We start from the raw sequence: 18,304 nt of genomic DNA, 5'->3' as shown, positions 1-18,304 counted from the left end.
CAGAGAAAATCTACCGATATCATTTGTTCCCACATGAAGGACGATGAGTGGATTCTTTCCTGCATCTGTTAGGATCCTCTTCAACCTCAGGTCCAAATCCCGTATCTTAGCACCTGGAAGACAGCACTCTCTTCTATTCTCTGGATCAACTCTAGTTACAGGCCTGTCCATTCTTCTCAGTAAGGAGTCCCCGATCACGTAGACCTGCCTTTTCCTGGTGACAGTATGATTCTCTGCTCTATCCCCTGTTCCCTCTGGCTGCAAGTTCTTTCCATTCCTATTCTCCCTTGCAATCCTCTTCAACCCATCCTGTATCCTCCTGGGGCTCATATTTGGTGTAGTCTCCATTGACTCTTCCCCTTTTCCTATAGGACTAGCCGCTCTTCTTTTCTTCCTTGCCCTTCCACCTTCAGTGAGCACCTGCTGATCCCCTTCTTCATTTTCCAACTCTGCAAACCTGTTCTTGAGCTCTATTTCTCCTTCACTAGCCCATCTTTTCCTCTGCCTGGTTCTCTTAGTCACATGCTTCCACTGTCCATTTTCTTCACCTAGCAGTCTCCCCTCAGAGTTCTTTGGTCCTGCTTCCATCTGCAAGTCTGAGCTTTTCCCTTCAGCCACCTCATGTCTTTGCTCCATAATCCGCTCGAATCCCCTTCTAAACTCAACCAGACTTTCCACCTGCATCTCCAATCCTCTGATCTTTTCTTCCATCAGCTCTATCAGACTGCACTTCAAGCAGACGAAGCGCTTTCCAGGTACCCCCTCCAGGATCATGTACATACCGCAGCTTCCGCATCCAGTCATCTTCATTGTGTCTTCCACTACTTGGGTCACTACCACTGGTGAATTAGCTTCGTGTTCTCTTGCCATTAGTTTCCCTAATTCCTCTTCAGTGAGGGGAGTGGGGATCAACCTCCTAAAGGCTTAGTCCTGCCCTGCAATAAGTCTCCTGGGATAATTTAAAGCTGCCTTAACTGGGTGGTTGAGGGCTTTCCTCAGAGAGTGTTAGGTAGGACCCAGGATGATCATCTGCCCAAGCCCTGAATAGCACTTGCTGTTGTGTTTTTTTTTTTTTTTTTTTTTTTTTTTTTTTTTTTTAACCCACGGTAGGGTCCTTTTATGGCCATTTTCCCACTCCACTGCCTTATGGGTTGTCTCAGATTTGTCCCTTATTTATTCTTGGCATTCACGATGTGCTAGGTGCCTCCCAGGCGCTATGGACAGACATGTTCCCTGCCATGAAGAACTTGCAGACCTGATACGACAAGGAAGAGCTACAAGTGCTAGATGGGGGAATAGGAAGCGGGGCAGATGAGGGGTGTCAGGATACAGCCATAGGGTTATTTAGTTCTTGCGCGCACGTCGTGTTCCAAAACATATTCCACAATATGTGGGGAAAAATCCCTCACCCCACAAAAAGAAAAGGAGTACTTGTGGCACCTTAGAGACTAACAAATTTATTAGAGCATAAGCTTTCGTGAGCTACAGCTCACTTCATCGGATGCATCCGATGAAGTGAGCTGTAGCTCACGAAAGCTTATGCTCTAATAAATTTGTTAGTCTCTAAGGTGCCACAAGTACTCCTTTTCTTTTTGCGAATACAGACTAACACGGCTGCTACTCTGAAACCTGTCACCCCACAAAGATCTCTTTCCAGGACAAAGTGCCCCTTTAACCACTCCCCACCCCAGCCTGGCTCCCTCCCCAGCTCCTCCCACTCCCTGAAGTTAACTTTCATTCACTCCAAAACACGGTACCTGAATTGGGCCTCTTTGGAATTTATTGGCTGGATTGTACTCGCCTATAAAAAGTTTGAGAGATTTAATTATGTAGGTTATGGACCACTTTTAAACCCACAAAACTATTTTAAGACACTATTTAAAATTCTGTGTAGTGAGAGTGAGTGAGTCAGGAAATCATGTGCAGCCAGAGCAGAGAACTCCTTGTAAAAAGGGGGAAAAGGTAATAAATGTCCCCTCAGCTGTTATTTCAGCATCTCGTTGGGGCTTATGTCATTCCTTCCATTTCCCTTGTCATGTGCCAGTGGACAGTCCAAGCAGAGGACCCGAGACATCACAGAGTTGGAGAGATGACTGATTGCAGGAGTTGTAACTGTGCTGCTTTGCTGGCACTTGTCTACGGCAGAAGCAACCAACTGGAAAATGTTGCAATTCATCTGCCCAGCCAGGCCATCATCCAGGCACTCTCTGCCTGGTCTGGGTGCTCTTTGCTATTTTTCTGCCCTGAGAATCTTCAGACCTGTAGCACAGCCAGTTTGGAGGCACCTTCTCAGGTCTGAGTTGCAGGCTCCTTAACTAGAGTTGTTGGTGTATCTAGGAGCTGCCTGTTAATTGTGCTACCCATTTGCTTGGGATACTGAGGCTGTTTTCAAGGTAAATTTCCCAATAAGGAGCAAGAGGCATGTGCATGAGAATAGAAATGTGTGGGGAACCCTAGGCCTGATGGGCTGTCCACCCTCCTGTTTCTACTCAGGCCGTATACTTACATGATGAATCACTGGCTCCAAGGTTATGATTCATTGGGAGTGAATGATGGTGGGACTGTAGCTTACACCTCCGCACTTGAGACCTTTGAGATCCAATAGTAACTTATTTCATAAGGAAAAAAACATTTGTTTATCATTGGGAGATCAGCAGCATGTTTGTGTCCAGGACGGATGGAGTAATCCCTCATCATGTCGTATGAAATTCACACTGGGTGCCCAAATGCATCTACTGCTCCTATACTTTAAAAGGCCAGCTTTGTATGGAGACCAACTCTGTAGGAGATGGCACATATATGGCTGAACCTGCTGCTTGAATGCTCCTAGGAGTGAAAAGAGTTCTTTGCATGTCTCCTGAGTCTGACTGGTCTAAGCCCCTCACTAATCTCCAGCATGGTCTGTGTTGTGCCTCTCTTTACACTTCTTACTCTGCGAGGTCCAGGGAAGATACTAGATACTGTCGGTGACTTTTCCTTCCTGGTCTCTTGCATCCTGAACCTTATAATAAGAACAGTGATGCTTTGCACTCCAATAATGCGTTCCATCAAAGGATGTCAAAGAACTTGACAGTATAGCTTTACCGGTATCTCCATGTTACTGATGGGGAAACTGAATCAGAGAAGGAGAGTAACCTTTGCAAAGTCACACAGTGATTCAGGGACACAGCTGGGAAGAGAAGTGGACTCCTGATGCCCAGTCCCCACTGCTCTACCCAGTAGATGACAAGGCTTCTCAGTGTGTAGGGGTCTTCCTTCTTCTGACCTTAGCCCCCGAAAAGCATGATGGAAGAGTAATCATTGAGTTGTATGCACTCTGTTAATTTTCTTAGCCAGTCTAATCTCTGACTTGCAGTTTTCACTCACTTGTGGTTGCCCAACATGAGTGACATTGTTGACATATTTTACTGGAAGGTGTTGTCAACAGGCTCAGGTTCATAGCTCTGGTTTGTGCCCCCTCTGGATGAGCCTGGCATGTATGACTCTTCATACAGGATCCTGTGCCTCTCTGAAGGTATTAGGGGAGCAGCAGGAGTCAGAGCCTTGCATGTGACATTAGTGATAACCAGGTCCTGCTTCAGGGAAGGGATGTTGATGGGGGTGTTTTTTTGTGGGTGATGACCAGAGGGGTGACTGTGTGAAGAGATTGGGCTCTTCCCTTTGGGACTCAGCATCAAATTACCATTCATGCTCCCCCCAAAGTGGGGAGATTGCCGTCCTCCCTCCTTGAGGATCTCAAAGCACCAGCACATGCCTGCGAGTTGAGCCGATTTGCATCCTGGTACCCTTACAGTTGCTTGGGTTTGGAAACCAATTGATAGAAGTCTGAGGTATAGCCAGATAGGCTGAGACCAAGGTCACAGGGATACCCAGACACCATGGAGGTAGGTAGCTACCTCAGACCATGCAAAACTCATGTCACACTGAGGGCGTAGGTCAGAACTAAGGCTGGTTGGTTGTTGAGATAAGAAAAGGGCAACGTCCTTATGTTAGGATTTCTTTTGAAAAGGAAAGGCATGGCCCAGAATATATGAATTACTGTTAAAGCTGTTTATCATGGGGAAAGTATGAGAAACGTCAACTGACTGCTCTTTATTTTACAATAAACATTGTAAAATAATTCTGATAATATTTCATAATAATTTAAAACCATGTAAAAATCCATCCAGACTCCAGCATGCTGCACATAGAGCCTGGTTTGGGAAAGTTTCTGGGGGGGTCTGGATTGTCAGCAGACTGGCTGGGGTGACAAAGACCGAAGCAATGTTTTCAAAAGCGTCCAAGTCCCATTTTCAAAAGGAGAGTTGGGCATTGAGGAACCTATGTTTCATTGAAAGTCTATGGGATTTGGGCTCCTAAGCCACTTCGGGCACTTTTGAAAATGTTACCTGTGGGCTTGTTGTGAAAACCACTTCAAAGCCATGACTTTTGTCACCTGCAGCCTTACTCCTAACTCTGCCCATGGCATGCCGGTGTTAAATGTGAATTGTTTAACCAGTCAATTAGAGGACAAACTTATGAAGGGATCAGCTAATGCTTGGAAACACTACATGGTGAAGGTGGGTGTCTGAAACTGCTGCTCTTGGGCCACTTCCATTCTCCATCCTGCTCCCCATCCTACCCCAGGAGGCTGGCTGTGGTGGGTTAGTGTGGTACAATCCAACTTGATCCTGTGCGGTATGTTTTATGGACTCTTTGGGCCAGGCTTTCGGAAGTGTGCAGTCTCCATTTAGGCCAAAAATAAATCACCAGATCTTTAAAAGAGCCCAGTATATTGCGTGTTGAATTCTTTGGAAAATCTAATCATAAATCTCACAAATAGGAGGTGCTGAGATTGTTATGAAAATCTGGCCCTAATTCTCTGTGCTGAGCAGTGGGAAGTCCGGCCATGAGGTCTCTTGAAAATCTGTCCTGATCTGTGTGTTGTATTCCTGATGCATTGATCACCGTGAGCTATAGGTGCCTTTAATATAGACTGTGTCGCCTACACTGCTTTATAGATTTAACACCAAGCACTATACCATCAGTGAAAGACAATAAGGGCACTGGGCACCATTCTACAGGCCCTTCACTTGCAGAATTGCTGTTAATGTCATTGGCAGTACATGCTCAGAGGGCTTGCAGGATCCAGTCCAGCGTATAGTGAATAAATTGAAACATCTGGTTGCGAAGCCAGTAATGGTGGGGGAGGAAAAAATAAAGTAGTAAGCGAGGGATAGAAACATCTGAAAGAGAGATTTGAAAAAGGGTGGAGTTGATGGTGCAGGAGGCAATTCCAGATGGCAGCAGCTGCAGAGGTGAAGGCTCTCGCACCAGCAGCAGAGACTGAGTGTAGGGATGGAGATAAGGCCAGTGGAGTAACAGAGGCTGTGTAAGAGAGGGCTCTGAGGTGTGTCAGGAGCATCTCCTGCTTCATTGTGGGACCACTGCTGAGCAATTCGGTAGCATGAGTGTGAGCTGAGTTCCTGGTGCCATAGCCAGTGGTGTGGAGGTAGTGACAGGGGACTTATTGACAGAGGTGGGAGAAGAAGAAAAGGCAGGGACAGGAGTACACCAAGATCACAGGCTGGTGGGTGTAAAGGAGAGACTGGGGTCAAGGAGAGAGAAAGAGAAGATGGGATTGTGGAGTTTAGCCCTGGTCCCTAAGCTTCCAAACTGTTTGCTGTCTTCTAGCTCATCCAGTGATTGAAAACAGACAGGTGGAGTGTCCTCAGGGATACAAAAGGCTGAATTGGAGCCATTGTCAAGGTAAGGATGCCACTCTGATTCCTTTCTCAGACTCCTTATCAGGTAGAGTAACAATCATTCCTGTGTAAAATGAGTTCACATCCTGTCCTGGGACCAACCTACTGGGAATGTTACAGTTAAAGAACCCTGGGCCTTAAAGTGTGAAAGTAACTAGCTACATTCCACTAACTGTATAGAAAAATTGCATGTCCTTGACAGCTCAGGCTGTTTCACAGCAAAACCAGTCAAATTTCCCGATAACAACCTTATCTCTAACCCACAAGACCCACCTCTATTCTCCCAGCATATGCATGCATTAGTGATTTACATCTCTAAATTCAGCATGTACTTAGTGGTGTTAAAAACAGGAGATCTGTATATTTCCTGTAGCCTGAAGCAACTTTAACTGCAAGTTACCAGTGATTGTGGCGGGGCGGAAAGGGGGAAGAGTTTGTTTGGGTTTTTCGAGAGGAGTGGTGAAAGTGAGTTGGCTTGAAAATCTGTCTGCACCAAGTACATAAACTTTATACTCTGCCAGGCTCCTCAGAGTCTGCCTTGCTCCAGGGTGGGGCCCGTCTATGCACCTTTCAACCCCAGAGTGTCCTCTGCCCCACATCAGGGGGTGGCTGTGTTTGGACCATTCATCCAGGGGTCTCCTCTGCCCCACATTGGGAGTAGAGGGTGTGTCTGGGCCATTCACCCCCAGGGTCCCCTCTGCCCCCACATTGGGGTGTGGTGTGGTGGGGGGAGCATTCACCCAAGGGGTCCCTTCTGCCCCACATTGGGTGTGTGTGTGTGTGTGTGTCTGGGGCATTCAACCCAGAGTCCCCTCTGCCTCCATTGGGTGAATGGGTGTGTGTTTGCGCCATTCAACCCAGGGTCCCCTCTGCCCCCATTGGGGAGTATCTTATGTGGGCGATTCACCCTGGAGTTTCCTCTGCCCCACATTGGGGGGTGTCTGTGTGGGGCAATCACCCCAGGAGTCCCCACACAGGGCGGCAGGGCAAGGGGTGCCTGTCTGTCCCATTCATCTGTTCCACCTCAGGAGGGCGGCTTTTACCCTGTTCCTTGTTAGAGGAATAGCTGACATTTTTCCAACTGTAAAGTTTTCCATGCAGTGATTGGGAGCTAGAATTCTTGGTCACATTGTCATGATTCCTGATAAGCCATGAGGTGTCCCGTAGAGGATGCTGTCTGGGCCTGCCTGGGCAAGCTCATGGCATGCAGTCCAGTGACTCATCTCCTCTAGCAGGGACTTTCCATCTCACTGAGTTAAGTAATGAGTCACCTGAGAGCTTCCCCACAGTGTCCTAGAGGAGAATGGTCACCAGAACAGTGGCCTCAATTCCCTGTGACAATCAGTGTGGGGCTAGTGTCAGGGCTTTGTGCTGGGCCCCTGTGTGGCTCCTGGCATGGGGACATGTTGGGAGAGAGAGAGAAGTGGCCATAAGTGCTCTGCCACCCCAGGGACCTTTCTGAGCCTGGCAGGAGATGCACTGTCCTGCACGTGCCTTGGTGCCTTGAGGTGCCATATACTTACATTCCCATGTCCTTGCTGTGGCCATAGGACATGTGTCTCAGACCCCAGTTCTAGTCCAGGACCTGAATTCAAAGGCAAAGAGAGCAATTTGGTTAATAGAACATTGGAGAAGGATCCCATGGGTGACATGGGGTCCTTCCCAGCAGAGATGGAAGAGGGAGTGGGATGATGGATGAGAGCCCCTGGATGTTCTCCAGGCCTTTGTCTATAGGAGTGGAGCCCAGCTGAGAGGGAGCCAACAGGCTGAGTGATCCACTGAGCTTCGGATTTTGTTAAAGCATTGATGAGAGATGGCAGCAGGGCCCAAGCAGAAGTTCCGGGAACCTCAGGGAGCTCTCCTGCAACTGCTCTGTCTGTCTGGCCAGTAGGCCAGCATGGGTCACTCTTGTGCACCCCCACTGCAGAGAAGCAAACCACCTGGCTCCCTTTGCAAGGACGCCTCCTTGCCTTTGCTTACTAAATACCAGAGAACAGCATTGCAACATCAGCACTGTTACGGAGGCCAGATTGAGAGTGGCTGGAAGTTCAAGTACTAACTGGCATGAACTCTGGCAATCCAGCCGATCCCAGGAAATGCTGTGCCTCTGGAATTGAGTTTGGCTATGCAGCACAAATCTTCCAGAGCTAATAGCTGGGAGCCACAGCATCTCCAGTGGATTTGCTGATTGCCACTGATGAATGACAAACCAGGGGCCTCAGGTCCACTTCTGTTAATGAGAACAGCACAGGTTCTGGAGAGGCCACCTCCTGATGCTCCCGGCACCCAGCCATTCAACAACAGGGACAGTGGCAGCCAGCTGCTGAGCATGGTGCAGAGATTGTCATGGAAACTGGTGGCTGATGCTGGGTAGGGGAAGAAGATGGGGATCCCTCCCACAGCTGGGCTGCATCCTGCGGCTGCCAACTGGAAATGGACAGGGGGACTGGGCAACATGTAATCACTAGGACTCAGAAACCCCAAGCAGCCTGGTGAAGGTGTCAGTGCCAGTGCCAAAGCCAGGATCTTGCTTCAGAATACACTGAGGACAATGTGTGTGACATGTAGGGTGACCAGACAGCAAATGTGAAAAATCGGGGGTGGGGAGGTAATCGGGTCCTATATAAGACAAAACCCCTAATCTTGGGATGTCTGGTCACCCTTGTAACATGCATGAGTCATGGAACACAGCATCTGCAACTCGGGTCTGGTTTCCTCTTCAGACACTGACCATGTTGGCCCCTCGGTAAACTCATGTACCTTTGTACTATGTGCTCCACCTTCCCTGTGCACCTGAGGTTATTACTGAGAAGTACCAATAGGCATAAGAACCAGCTATGTGCAGAATGGAAGAAATGGCTGGGCTGCTTGTGGTTTTGGGTTTGTGGGCTCCCCTTCCCCCAAGGCACTGTGTCCTGGGTCCTGCCTCATCCCTGACTGGGGGTGGGCAAGGACGGGTAGCGTACAGCTGGCAATGCTGCTTCTGTGTCACTTGGGGATACCCATGTGGTGGGAGTCCTCAGCTGCCCACTTCGGGTAACTTTACTGCACTGACAGAGAAACATGAGGGGGCTGGAGCAGGGGATGGGATCTAGCCCTCTGGTTTAAATTAGATGCACAAAGCTCAGTCCCCACTGCCAGTAAGAACATAAGAACAGCCATACTGAGTCAGACCAAAGGTGGTCCATCTCGACCAGTGGCCAGTGCCAAGTGCCCCAGAGGGAATGAACAGACCAGATAATCATCAAGTGATCCATCCCCTGTTGCCCATTCCCAGCCTCTGGCAAACAGTGGCTAGGGACACCATCCCTGCCCATCCTGGCTAATAGCCATTGATGGACCTATCCTCCATAAATTTTTCTAGTTCTTTTTTAAACCCTGTTATAATCTTGGCCTTCACAACATCCTCAGGAAAACAGTTCCACAGGTTGACTGTGCGTTGTGTGAAGAAATACTTCCTTTTGTTTGTTTTAAACCTGCTGCCTATTAATTTCATCTGGTGACCCCTAGTTCTTGTGGTATGAGAAGGAGTAAATAACACTTCCTTATTTACTTTCTCCACACCAGCCATGATTTTATAGACCTCTATCATATCCCCCCTTAAAGTTATTGCTTTTCCAAGATGAAAAGTCCCAATCTTGTTAATCTCTCCTCATACGGAAGCCGTTCCATACCCCTAATAATTTTTGTTGCCCTTTTCTGAACATTTTCCAATTCCAATATATCTTTTTTGAGATAGGGCGACCACATGTGCACACAGTATTCAAGATTAATAAATTTATTTGAGCATAAGCTTTCGTGAGCTACAGATCACTTCATCACTCACGAAAGCTTATGCTCAAATAAATTTGTTAGTCTCTAAGGTGCCACAAGTACTTCTTTTCTTTTTGCAGATACAGACTAACATGGCTGCAGTATTCAAGATGTGGGCATTCCATGGATTTATATAGAGGCAATATGATATTTTCTGTCTTATTCTCTATCCCTTTCTTAATGATTCCCATCATTCTGTTAGCTTTTTTGACTGCCGCTGCACATTGAGTGGACGTTTTCAGAGAACTATCCACAATGACGCCAAGATCTCTTTCTTGAGTGGTAACAGCTAATTTAGACCCCATCATTTTACATGTATAGTTGGGGTTATGTTTTCCAACATGCATTTCTTTGCATTTATCAACATTGAATTTCATCTGCCATTTTGTTGCCCAGTCACCCAGATTTGTGAGATCCTTTTGTAGCTCTTTGCAGTCTGCTTTGGCCTTAACTATCTTGAGTAGTTTTCTATCATCTGCAAATTTTGCCACCTCACTGTTTACCCCTTTTTCCAGATCATTTATGAATATGTAACTTGTGCTGCTTGTTACTATAATCCCTTGTATCCCTCTGCTCATTCAGACTCCAGACAAGTCAGATCCATTCAGTGCCTCAGGATGACAAGTTAGATATGTGCTGCTGGCGTATGTCAGAGATGAGCCCTGTAGCCTTTGTAAGGGATAGATACACCAAGCTCTGCCCTGGATGGGGTTTGGTCCCCACTGCATCAAACATCTGCCCTGGACAGGGATTCCCAGCTTGCTTGCAGTCCGGGCCTCTGGTCCTATATGTCACAAATCTCTGTTCCTGACTCAGTAACAGGGTGCTACTTAGCAGGGCTCTATCCTTGCCATCTCTCTCACCAGCAGAAGGACAGGAGTGGCAGAGGGAGGATGGGCACAGTGGGTCAGGTGCCTGGCAATATGCACAGGTTTTCCATCATCCTGGGATGGGAAGTCATTTCTGATCACTTGAGGACAGAGGAGTAGGAAATGTCTCTTGGGTTGGATCTCTCCTGTCCCACGGCATGCTTGGTTGTTCCTCTCTGAGGTTCTAGTTTCTATTCTGAGGGCCCTGGCTTTCCATTGGAAGAGGGCCTGCTGTGCTTTGCACGCTGCTGTGGTGAGGTGCACCAGTGAGAGGAATCTGCTTGGTACCTCCACCTATCTAGCCAGGGTGGTTTGTGATCTGTAGGATTTTCTCCAGAGATTTGACTCTCACTGTCGTATCTAGCCCTGGGAAAGCTACTCCTCATCTCCATCCTCTGCTGGAATGCAGGATCCAGGGTGCTGATTAAGATGCGTGCACCAGATGGGTACATCCATGCCTTGTATCTCCAGTCACGAGAGCTGCATGTGCTCCAGTTACCCCATGTGAAATGTCCCACACCCTGGCCTGTGACCCCCTCCTCCCTGAACATGGCTGAACAGGGACTCCTGGGGAATTTTCCCATTTAGAAATTATTACACGTGGCAAAGATGGGGAGGCAAACTGCTGCTGCAGACACGTCCACTCGGGTACCATACACTGGAGCCCAGGTTTATTCCATTTCACTATAATGCCCAACGTAGCTAATCCTGGGCTCTGCTTCAGTGTGCCATGTTCAAAGGGTGAAAAGCACTGGCTGGCATCTTCCGTGCTGCGAAGGCGATGCTGGGTCTGTCTGAAGGCTGCAGCGGGGACTCTCTGCAGCAGGGGAATCTGCTCTTGACTGCTGTGCGCCATGTGACCACCTGGGAGGTTACTCAGTTATTAGGTTCCTATTGGATGGGAACTGTGAGGAGCTGTGGGAACAGCAAGGAAATGATACTTGTCCGTCCTGCTGCGCAGGTGGTGGTGATAACAAGTACTTAGCCAGCATTCCTGAGAGCTTCCAGTTGGTTTTAAATCATTGTCTGACCTTCCCAGCCCCATCAGTATCTTATGGATGGCCCAGAGGGGAGAGGGAATTTGCTTGAAATCACACACTACATCAGTGGCAGAGCCATGGCTTGGACTTGGGAGCTGCTAGCTCTCACTTGTGTATCCCCAGAATCAGCAGCACCAGTGACAAGCTGGAGACATGCCTACCACTCATCCACTGATGCACTCTTTGATTCCTGATGATGCATCCTTTGCAGACAGTGCCCCAGTCTGGCCACACAGGGGATTTGATTGAAAGGAGGAGACTTGCTATAAATCAAGTCCTGCCAAGCTTCAATATGGCAGCTTTAAAAATTACTTCACACGGATAGCCCTGTGAGATACAACATCTGGTGTCCACGAGGATCCCAGAGTAGAGCAATCATTTGAGCCATCTATGCAGCTGCACCTAACAGGCCGTGCACAGCGGATGTGGGATTGCAGTCATTACAAAGGTTCCTGTGAAGCAGTTTGCAATGCAATGCTAGTGTCCTATGGGACACTGGACTAGCTGAGACTAGTATGCTGATGCTGTATGACAAAGGTGGGGTATGGGACTTGAGGGATTTAGAGGCCTGATACAATTGAGCAAGTAAGATGCCAGACTAACAGTACCAGTAACCTGATCTGATAGAGCAGGAAGAGGGGCCAGTAACTTTCCCAGTCATTCCTTTCCACTAGCGAAAATCCCCAAAATAAGCTGAAGAGCAATTGAATCTGAAGGCAGCTGCAGAGAGGAACAAAGGGTACATAGCCAGGACAGGAGGCAGGAAGCAGACTGCAGGTGAACCTAGCTAAGAGACAGGCAAGACAAGACTCTGGGACAGAGGGGAGGAGGTTTTTGAAAAGTCTGGAATCTCCTGGCACATTATTGTACCCACCAGGGGCTCAGCTAGCAAAGGCAGGCTCCCAAATTCCTCCCTAACCCATGGCATGCTGTACAGCTTCCACATCTGAATGACACATGGTGACTGGACCCAGCTGGATGAATCTGGAGCATCAGCAGCAGGGAAGAAGAGAGGCGAGGCTAATGAGACATTTTGGGTTGGCTGTTTGCTCTTGACACCCCTTTTGCAGGTTAACACGGCCCATGGGACAAGGTGTACTTAACCCTGCCTCAGTGTGGGAGGGGGACTAGATGGCCTGCTGAGGTCCCTGCCAGCCAGGTCAGGCCCCTAGAGAGAGCATCAGCTTGAGAGAGCAGCACTTTGTGGAGTCATGTGACCTTGCAATACAGGACACTGCCACTGTCCCTACCAATAGACTAGCTGGGCATCAGTGTCATCAATGGCAGGTATGAGCCCCTCAGGCCTGGAGCTGACTGTTCCAAGCTGTGACTGAAGAAAGAGCCAGGCCAGAGTCGAGATTGTTTCATACTGTTTCAGAAATGGAACAATTCAAAATCTCAGAGGGCACCGTCCACACAATCAGTGCCTTGAGGGGACCTGCAAGACCCTGGCCTCACTCTGATGTGGGGTCCCCACCCCTAAAAGCCTAATGCTTGTTGATGGGAAAGTATATGAGAGAGCCTGGCAGGACTGTGCTGGCCCTGGAGTGGAATACTGTGCCAGGGGACTGAGGGGACATTCTTAGCTGACAGTATCCAGGAGGGGACAGAGTGTCTCAGGAATTTCTGGAGGGGGCCAGGTAGCACAACAGTGCCCTGCCCTCACCCCTTCTGCCTGAGGCTCCTGAAGGCTGAGCACATTCGACCCTATCCCCCTTTCAGCCTTCACTCTTATGCAGCACTCCCCCAGGGAATGGCAGGGGGTGGGTGGCTGACCCAGATGTTACCTCCATTATCAGAGGGACAGAAATGTTAGGTGAGAACATGGGTAGCCAAATGCTACCTGCAAAATTCTCCTACCCTGTCTAGCTACAGAGAGAGACTCCCCAGCTCTCCCATGCTGCTAGGTTTCTGGGCTTTTGCTAAATCTTATTTTCTCCCAGTGTGAGAGACAGCAGGTCTCCAGCCAGGGCACTCTAGGCAGACACTGATCTCAGTGACTCTGCAACCCACCCCTAGCAGCCCCTCACATGAGACCTTCCCCAGCTCTGTATGTGGGGAAACCCCATGGGAATTTACTCTGGTGACTCCTGCTGTCACCTCTCGACTGGTTCAGTGTTGGAGAGACCAGCTGTGTTGCAAGAAGGTAAAGACTTCTGCAGTTAGCTGGTTGCATGGGGGTCAGTATCAGCCTGTGGGGTGGGGGGCTGGGAAGGGCCTCAGAGAGAAAGTGCTGCTCATGTGGCTGTTGGACACATGGTTTGATTTGTCAATTTGCTGTTCAGTGGGCTGTTCCATGCCCTTCTCTTTGCTTACACCAACCAGGCTATGGGAAGGGAGCGCCAGCGATTTGCTACATAGCAATAGGGGACGTTACAAGCCCCTGCCCTGTTGAATTGCAGCCCCTTCCCTTGCCTGCCGCAGTTCCCCCTGCCACGTGCTGCTGTCGCTGACTCCAGTTAATGGGCAGACCCAGGGCATTGTGGCTGATTCTGTTCTCTGCTTTCACCCTGCAGATATCAACGAATGCCTGATGCTTGGCCTGTGTAAAGATGCCGAATGTGTGAACACCCGCGGTAGCTTCCTCTGTACCTGCAAACCTGGGACCATGCTGGACCCGTCCCGCAGTCGCTGTGTCTGTAAGTGCTCTGGAGACCAAGCCCTGCATAGTCGCTTGGAAGCAGCTGCTCAAGGTACCCAGTGACGTCCCCCAAAGCTTCCCTGGAACTGTGAGCAGGAACCAGCAGATCATGAGCCAGATGGAAACAAGATATCACGTGTCAGTGTGTCCCAATGCCCTGAGAGAGTGTATGGGTGGGTGATGTCAGATCCTGTGTGCGTGCATTCATGCCCTTGCATGATGTGTGTGGATGGATATGTACCCATGTGTCCCAGCACTCCCCTCGTACAGGTCCACTGGGCTCAGCTCCCATGGGATTCTCATTCACTTCCCTCCCTTGTTCACATTGGGTTGTTGAGTGTGTAACTGAGCTGACATGACGGTAGTGCTATGGCAGAGAATGCAGGAGATAGAAAGCCTGCACCCAGCTTCTGCAGAGGCTGCTGTGAAAGCAGTGACCTCTCCCCAGGGGTGCAGTTCTGGGGAAGGGGATTGAGAGCACCTGCACTAGAGTATCTGGAATCGAAATGGAAGCCCATCTCTTCCATGCCACTTCTGTTGGATCTGCCCACTCCACTGAAGTCCTAGGGCTGAATGCCCAAGCAGGTTTAGGCTGGGGAGAGATATACTATGGAAACCGCAGCTTCCGGGAGAGGGGCCTGCAGCTCTTCACCAAAGTCCTCATCAGCCGGGGCAAAGGTCGCGTGCTGTGATTGGGGGGTGCTAACTTGTAGGGACAGCATGGAGACTGTTGGGGCAGAAGTGGACCAGTGGGGTGATGGCGGCTGTATCGCAGCAGAGGAGGGATGCGATAAGGCCTTGGGGCTGGTGACAGAGAGGCAGAGCTGGGAAGGACCTTGAAGGCGATGACAGGCAGCACTTTTCCTTGACACTCTGTGCCCGGCAGAGGTGACAGCTTGGCCTCCAACACTAACCCTGGGCTTGTGTTTCAGCGGATAAGGCTGTGTCCATGGAGCAGGGGCTGTGCTATCGCTCAGCAGCGGGAGGTGTCTGTGCCCTACCACTCACCCAAAGCATCACCAAACAGATCTGCTGCTGCAGCCGTGTTGGCAAAGGATGGGGGAGGAATTGTGAGAAGTGTCCTGTGCTCGGGTCAGGTGAGAGCTGTGCTCGCTGCCTAGCTGTGCCCAGTGTTCTAAGCCTGGAGCCTGGCCTTCACCTTACACCTTCTCCCGACTCCTTGGCCCAGAACCAGCTCAGGCTCCTTTCCACTGCTGATGTGTTGGGAAGTGGGTGTGAACAGTCTATGGGGGACTGAGTGCAAAGGGCACAGGCCAGCACAGAGACTGTGGTCTGCATGGCTGCTTGCTAGAAGGCAGAGTGCACTAGCTGAGAGTGGTCTGCCGCTCTGGAGGCTGGAGTGAAGCAGAGCAGATTCCAAACCTGTGGGATCTGCAGCACAAGTGAGTGCATCTGAGCATGAAGGTGGGGAAGTTCCTCACCAGGCAGCCATCATGCAGCACTGCCCCAGAGGGAGACCACAGCCTTTCCCATGCCTGGGTTAGCCTGACAGTCCCTTTCATCTCACTCTGCCTCCCGTAAGGTTAAAGTTTCCTCCTCTCCTAAAGTGTCAGCCTTCAAGTGCCCCAACGCACCAAGCAAGGATGGGTTAGGCTTTTACCCGTGTGTTAAGTACTAGAGAGACCACAAACAAAACCCCACAGGGCTGGGAATTCCTATACATCTCTTTGGACTGGGTGGAAGGCATCTTTGGACATGTGCATCAAAGGGCCAAAGTACTAGAAGGTCCCCAGGGCTTGCAGCATTGTAGCCATTTATCTGGTCCCTTATCCAGCCTTGGCAGGCTGTGCAGCCCCCTCTGCCCATTATACGGTTCTCTCCTGTTGATGAAGTGATAGCTTTCCTTGGTGCTCCCCCAGGGAGCTTTGAGCCAACGGAGAGATTCAGTCTCCAGTAGCTGTGAATGCTAACTGGTATCAGTTACAGACACACCCAGTGCTGGGAGCAGATTCTCTCTGCTGGAAACATCCACCCTTCACACCATGCTCTAACGTACAGTGACTGATGGATGGAGGATGTACCCACACACAAACACACACCTGGCCATTCTCATCTGTGTAGCAGAAGACAGCATCTTCAGTTCCTCCATTGGATCTTGCCAGAAGGACAGCCTCGTGTGCTCACAACTGGTTTCTGCCCCTTTCCTCCACATGTCAGCCTTGCCCTGTGTCTCCCTTGCAGAAGCCTTTAAGGAGATTTGCCCAGCAGGACATGGCTACACCTATTCCAGCTCAGATATCCGTCTGTCCATGAGAAAGGCGGAGGCAGAAGAGCTGCCATTCAGCTCAGAAGAGCAGGGGGAGAGCAGCGACCGGACGCCCAACTGGGCAGCAAAAAGGCCGCAGCTGCAGGAAGCCCTGAGTGGTGGAGTCACAGGTATGCTCCTCTGTGCTGGAACCTCAGCAGCACAAGGTAGATTGGGATGTGATGCAACATTAGTAGTGGCTATGCACACAAGTGCCCTGGATGAATTCCCTCTTTCATCCTCAGGCTGTCCCTATCCCAGGGACTGTGGTTCCAGCTGAAGTGGACTCGGGTCAGCTCCAAAGCTATGCAAGGCTCTCTTGCCCCTGTATCCCAATGGCATAGGGTATGACCTTTTCAGAGCTCCCTGGCCCTCCTGGGCAACCTTTGAATTCCAGCCTCAGATCCTCATGTGCTAACAGGTGCCGCTACTGCCAGATGAGCATGCTGCCTCCATACTTGGAAGCTGCAGTCTGATTCAGATGTGCCCTGCTGAGTGGGGCTGTGGGTCCAGCTGAGTTTAGGGCTCAGTGTGAATTCTGGCACTAGTATCCCTGGGTGGTTATCCCAATGCACTCAGGCTGGGAATCTAAATCCAGAGAGGGGAGTGACAGTTGTCACTGGAACCAGGGTCTATTAGAATGTGAGTTTCCTGCGGACGCTGGGGAAGGAGCCAGGACTGGGGCAACTCAGTGTGCTAGGTTTGGAAGGACAAGTTCCCATCTTGTGCTGGGAGAAATGGGGGACTCCTAGCCAGCATCAGGGAAGCAAGTGAGGTTAGTGCAGCCTGGGCTCTCTGAGGTATGTGGGGTGCTGACGCTTCTTGTTCTGAAATTCACCATGTGCTGTTTAATTTTCCAGGTCACTCTCCAGATAGTGAGGTGAGTCAAGCCCATGCTGTTGGCAGATGATGGGGTGGGGATATGTTTGTGTTGTACTTCACTAGTGGTAAAGGGATCGTTTAAAAAAAGTAATCAGAGGGAAACACTGAATGTGTTGGAGTTGGAGTAATGAGGGGAAGTGGTGCTGGAGGAGGTTAGAAAACACCCAGACAGCCAGGCATTTTCACTTACTGCAGATCAGCTGCAACATTCAAGCCCCAGCTGATGCTTTGGGCTTGGGAGCAGCTGACACCCCTTTGTTGAGGGTTGGGAGAGAATGGTGTCTTCCCCCCTACCTCTGTGATAGGATTTTGGGGTTTGCCTCCTTGTGCCCTAAACCTTTAGGAATAAAGCTTAACAGTAAGCAGTGAAGGGAAAAAATGAGGGGCTTGTGACTTTGTTGTGTTGGCTTCTTTGGGATGGTTTGGTTTGGTTGTTTCAGTTTGACAGCAGACGTTCATGTCCAGTCTGTCTCCCCGGTGCACTCCTATGGTTTGCATTGCCATAGTATCTGAGCACCTCACAATCTTTAATATATTCAGCCTCACAACACTGCGGGGGGATCGGGAACAGCTGTTAGTCCCATTTTACTGATTCCCCACCAATGGAGAGATGAAGTGACTAGGCCAAGGTCATGCAGCGGCTCTGGGGTAGTGCTGGGACTTGAACTCAGGTTTCCCCAGTCCTGAGCTAGCCCCCAGACCCCTGGTCATCCTTCCTCTCTAGCTAGGAAGAGTCTCTGATGACTGGAGAATTAGTGAAATGATGACAGTCAGAAAGAGTGAAAGTTGAGCTATTGAGGGGGAAGGAGTTTAGCCAAACTATAGGAAACTGCTTTGGTTTGTGTTTAATGCCTGGTTAATGCCAATGACTAATTAACATCCTGAATAAAGGAGTCTTTTGCAAAAGAGTCAGTACTCTTGCCCTTTGAGATGAGGATTCAGAGCTCTCAACAGGCATCCCCAGGATTTCCCAGAGGTTCTCCAGCAAAACCAGGAGAAACCACACTGACACTTTGCAAAAAGAAAAGGAGTACTTGTGGCACCTTAGA

At 49.7% G+C, this 18,304-nt stretch overlaps 1 protein-coding gene across 2 annotated transcripts in view; it reads left to right on the top strand.

Moving 5' to 3' along the window:
* The window catches only part of LTBP2 (latent transforming growth factor beta binding protein 2), a 137,965-nt gene that overhangs the window by 88,266 nt on the left and 31,395 nt on the right, over positions 1-18,304 (top strand). For both annotated transcript variants that reach the window (XM_043516175.1, XM_038405718.2), the window contains exons 9-13: positions 5,674-5,748; positions 13,983-14,105; positions 15,040-15,204; positions 16,310-16,504; positions 17,234-17,253. In XM_043516175.1, coding sequence (XP_043372110.1) covers positions 5,674-5,748; positions 13,983-14,105; positions 15,040-15,204; positions 16,310-16,504; positions 17,234-17,253 — 578 coding nt within the window. The remainder of the gene's footprint in view (positions 1-5,673; positions 5,749-13,982; positions 14,106-15,039; positions 15,205-16,309; positions 16,505-17,233; positions 17,254-18,304) is intronic.

The sequence above is a fragment of the Dermochelys coriacea genome, chromosome 6, assembly GCF_009764565.3.
Source record: "Dermochelys coriacea isolate rDerCor1 chromosome 6, rDerCor1.pri.v4, whole genome shotgun sequence".
NCBI lineage: Eukaryota > Metazoa > Chordata > Testudines > Dermochelyidae > Dermochelys > Dermochelys coriacea.
Note: the sequence above shows the minus strand (reverse complement) of the source record. Positions and strands in the feature narration are given on the sequence as shown.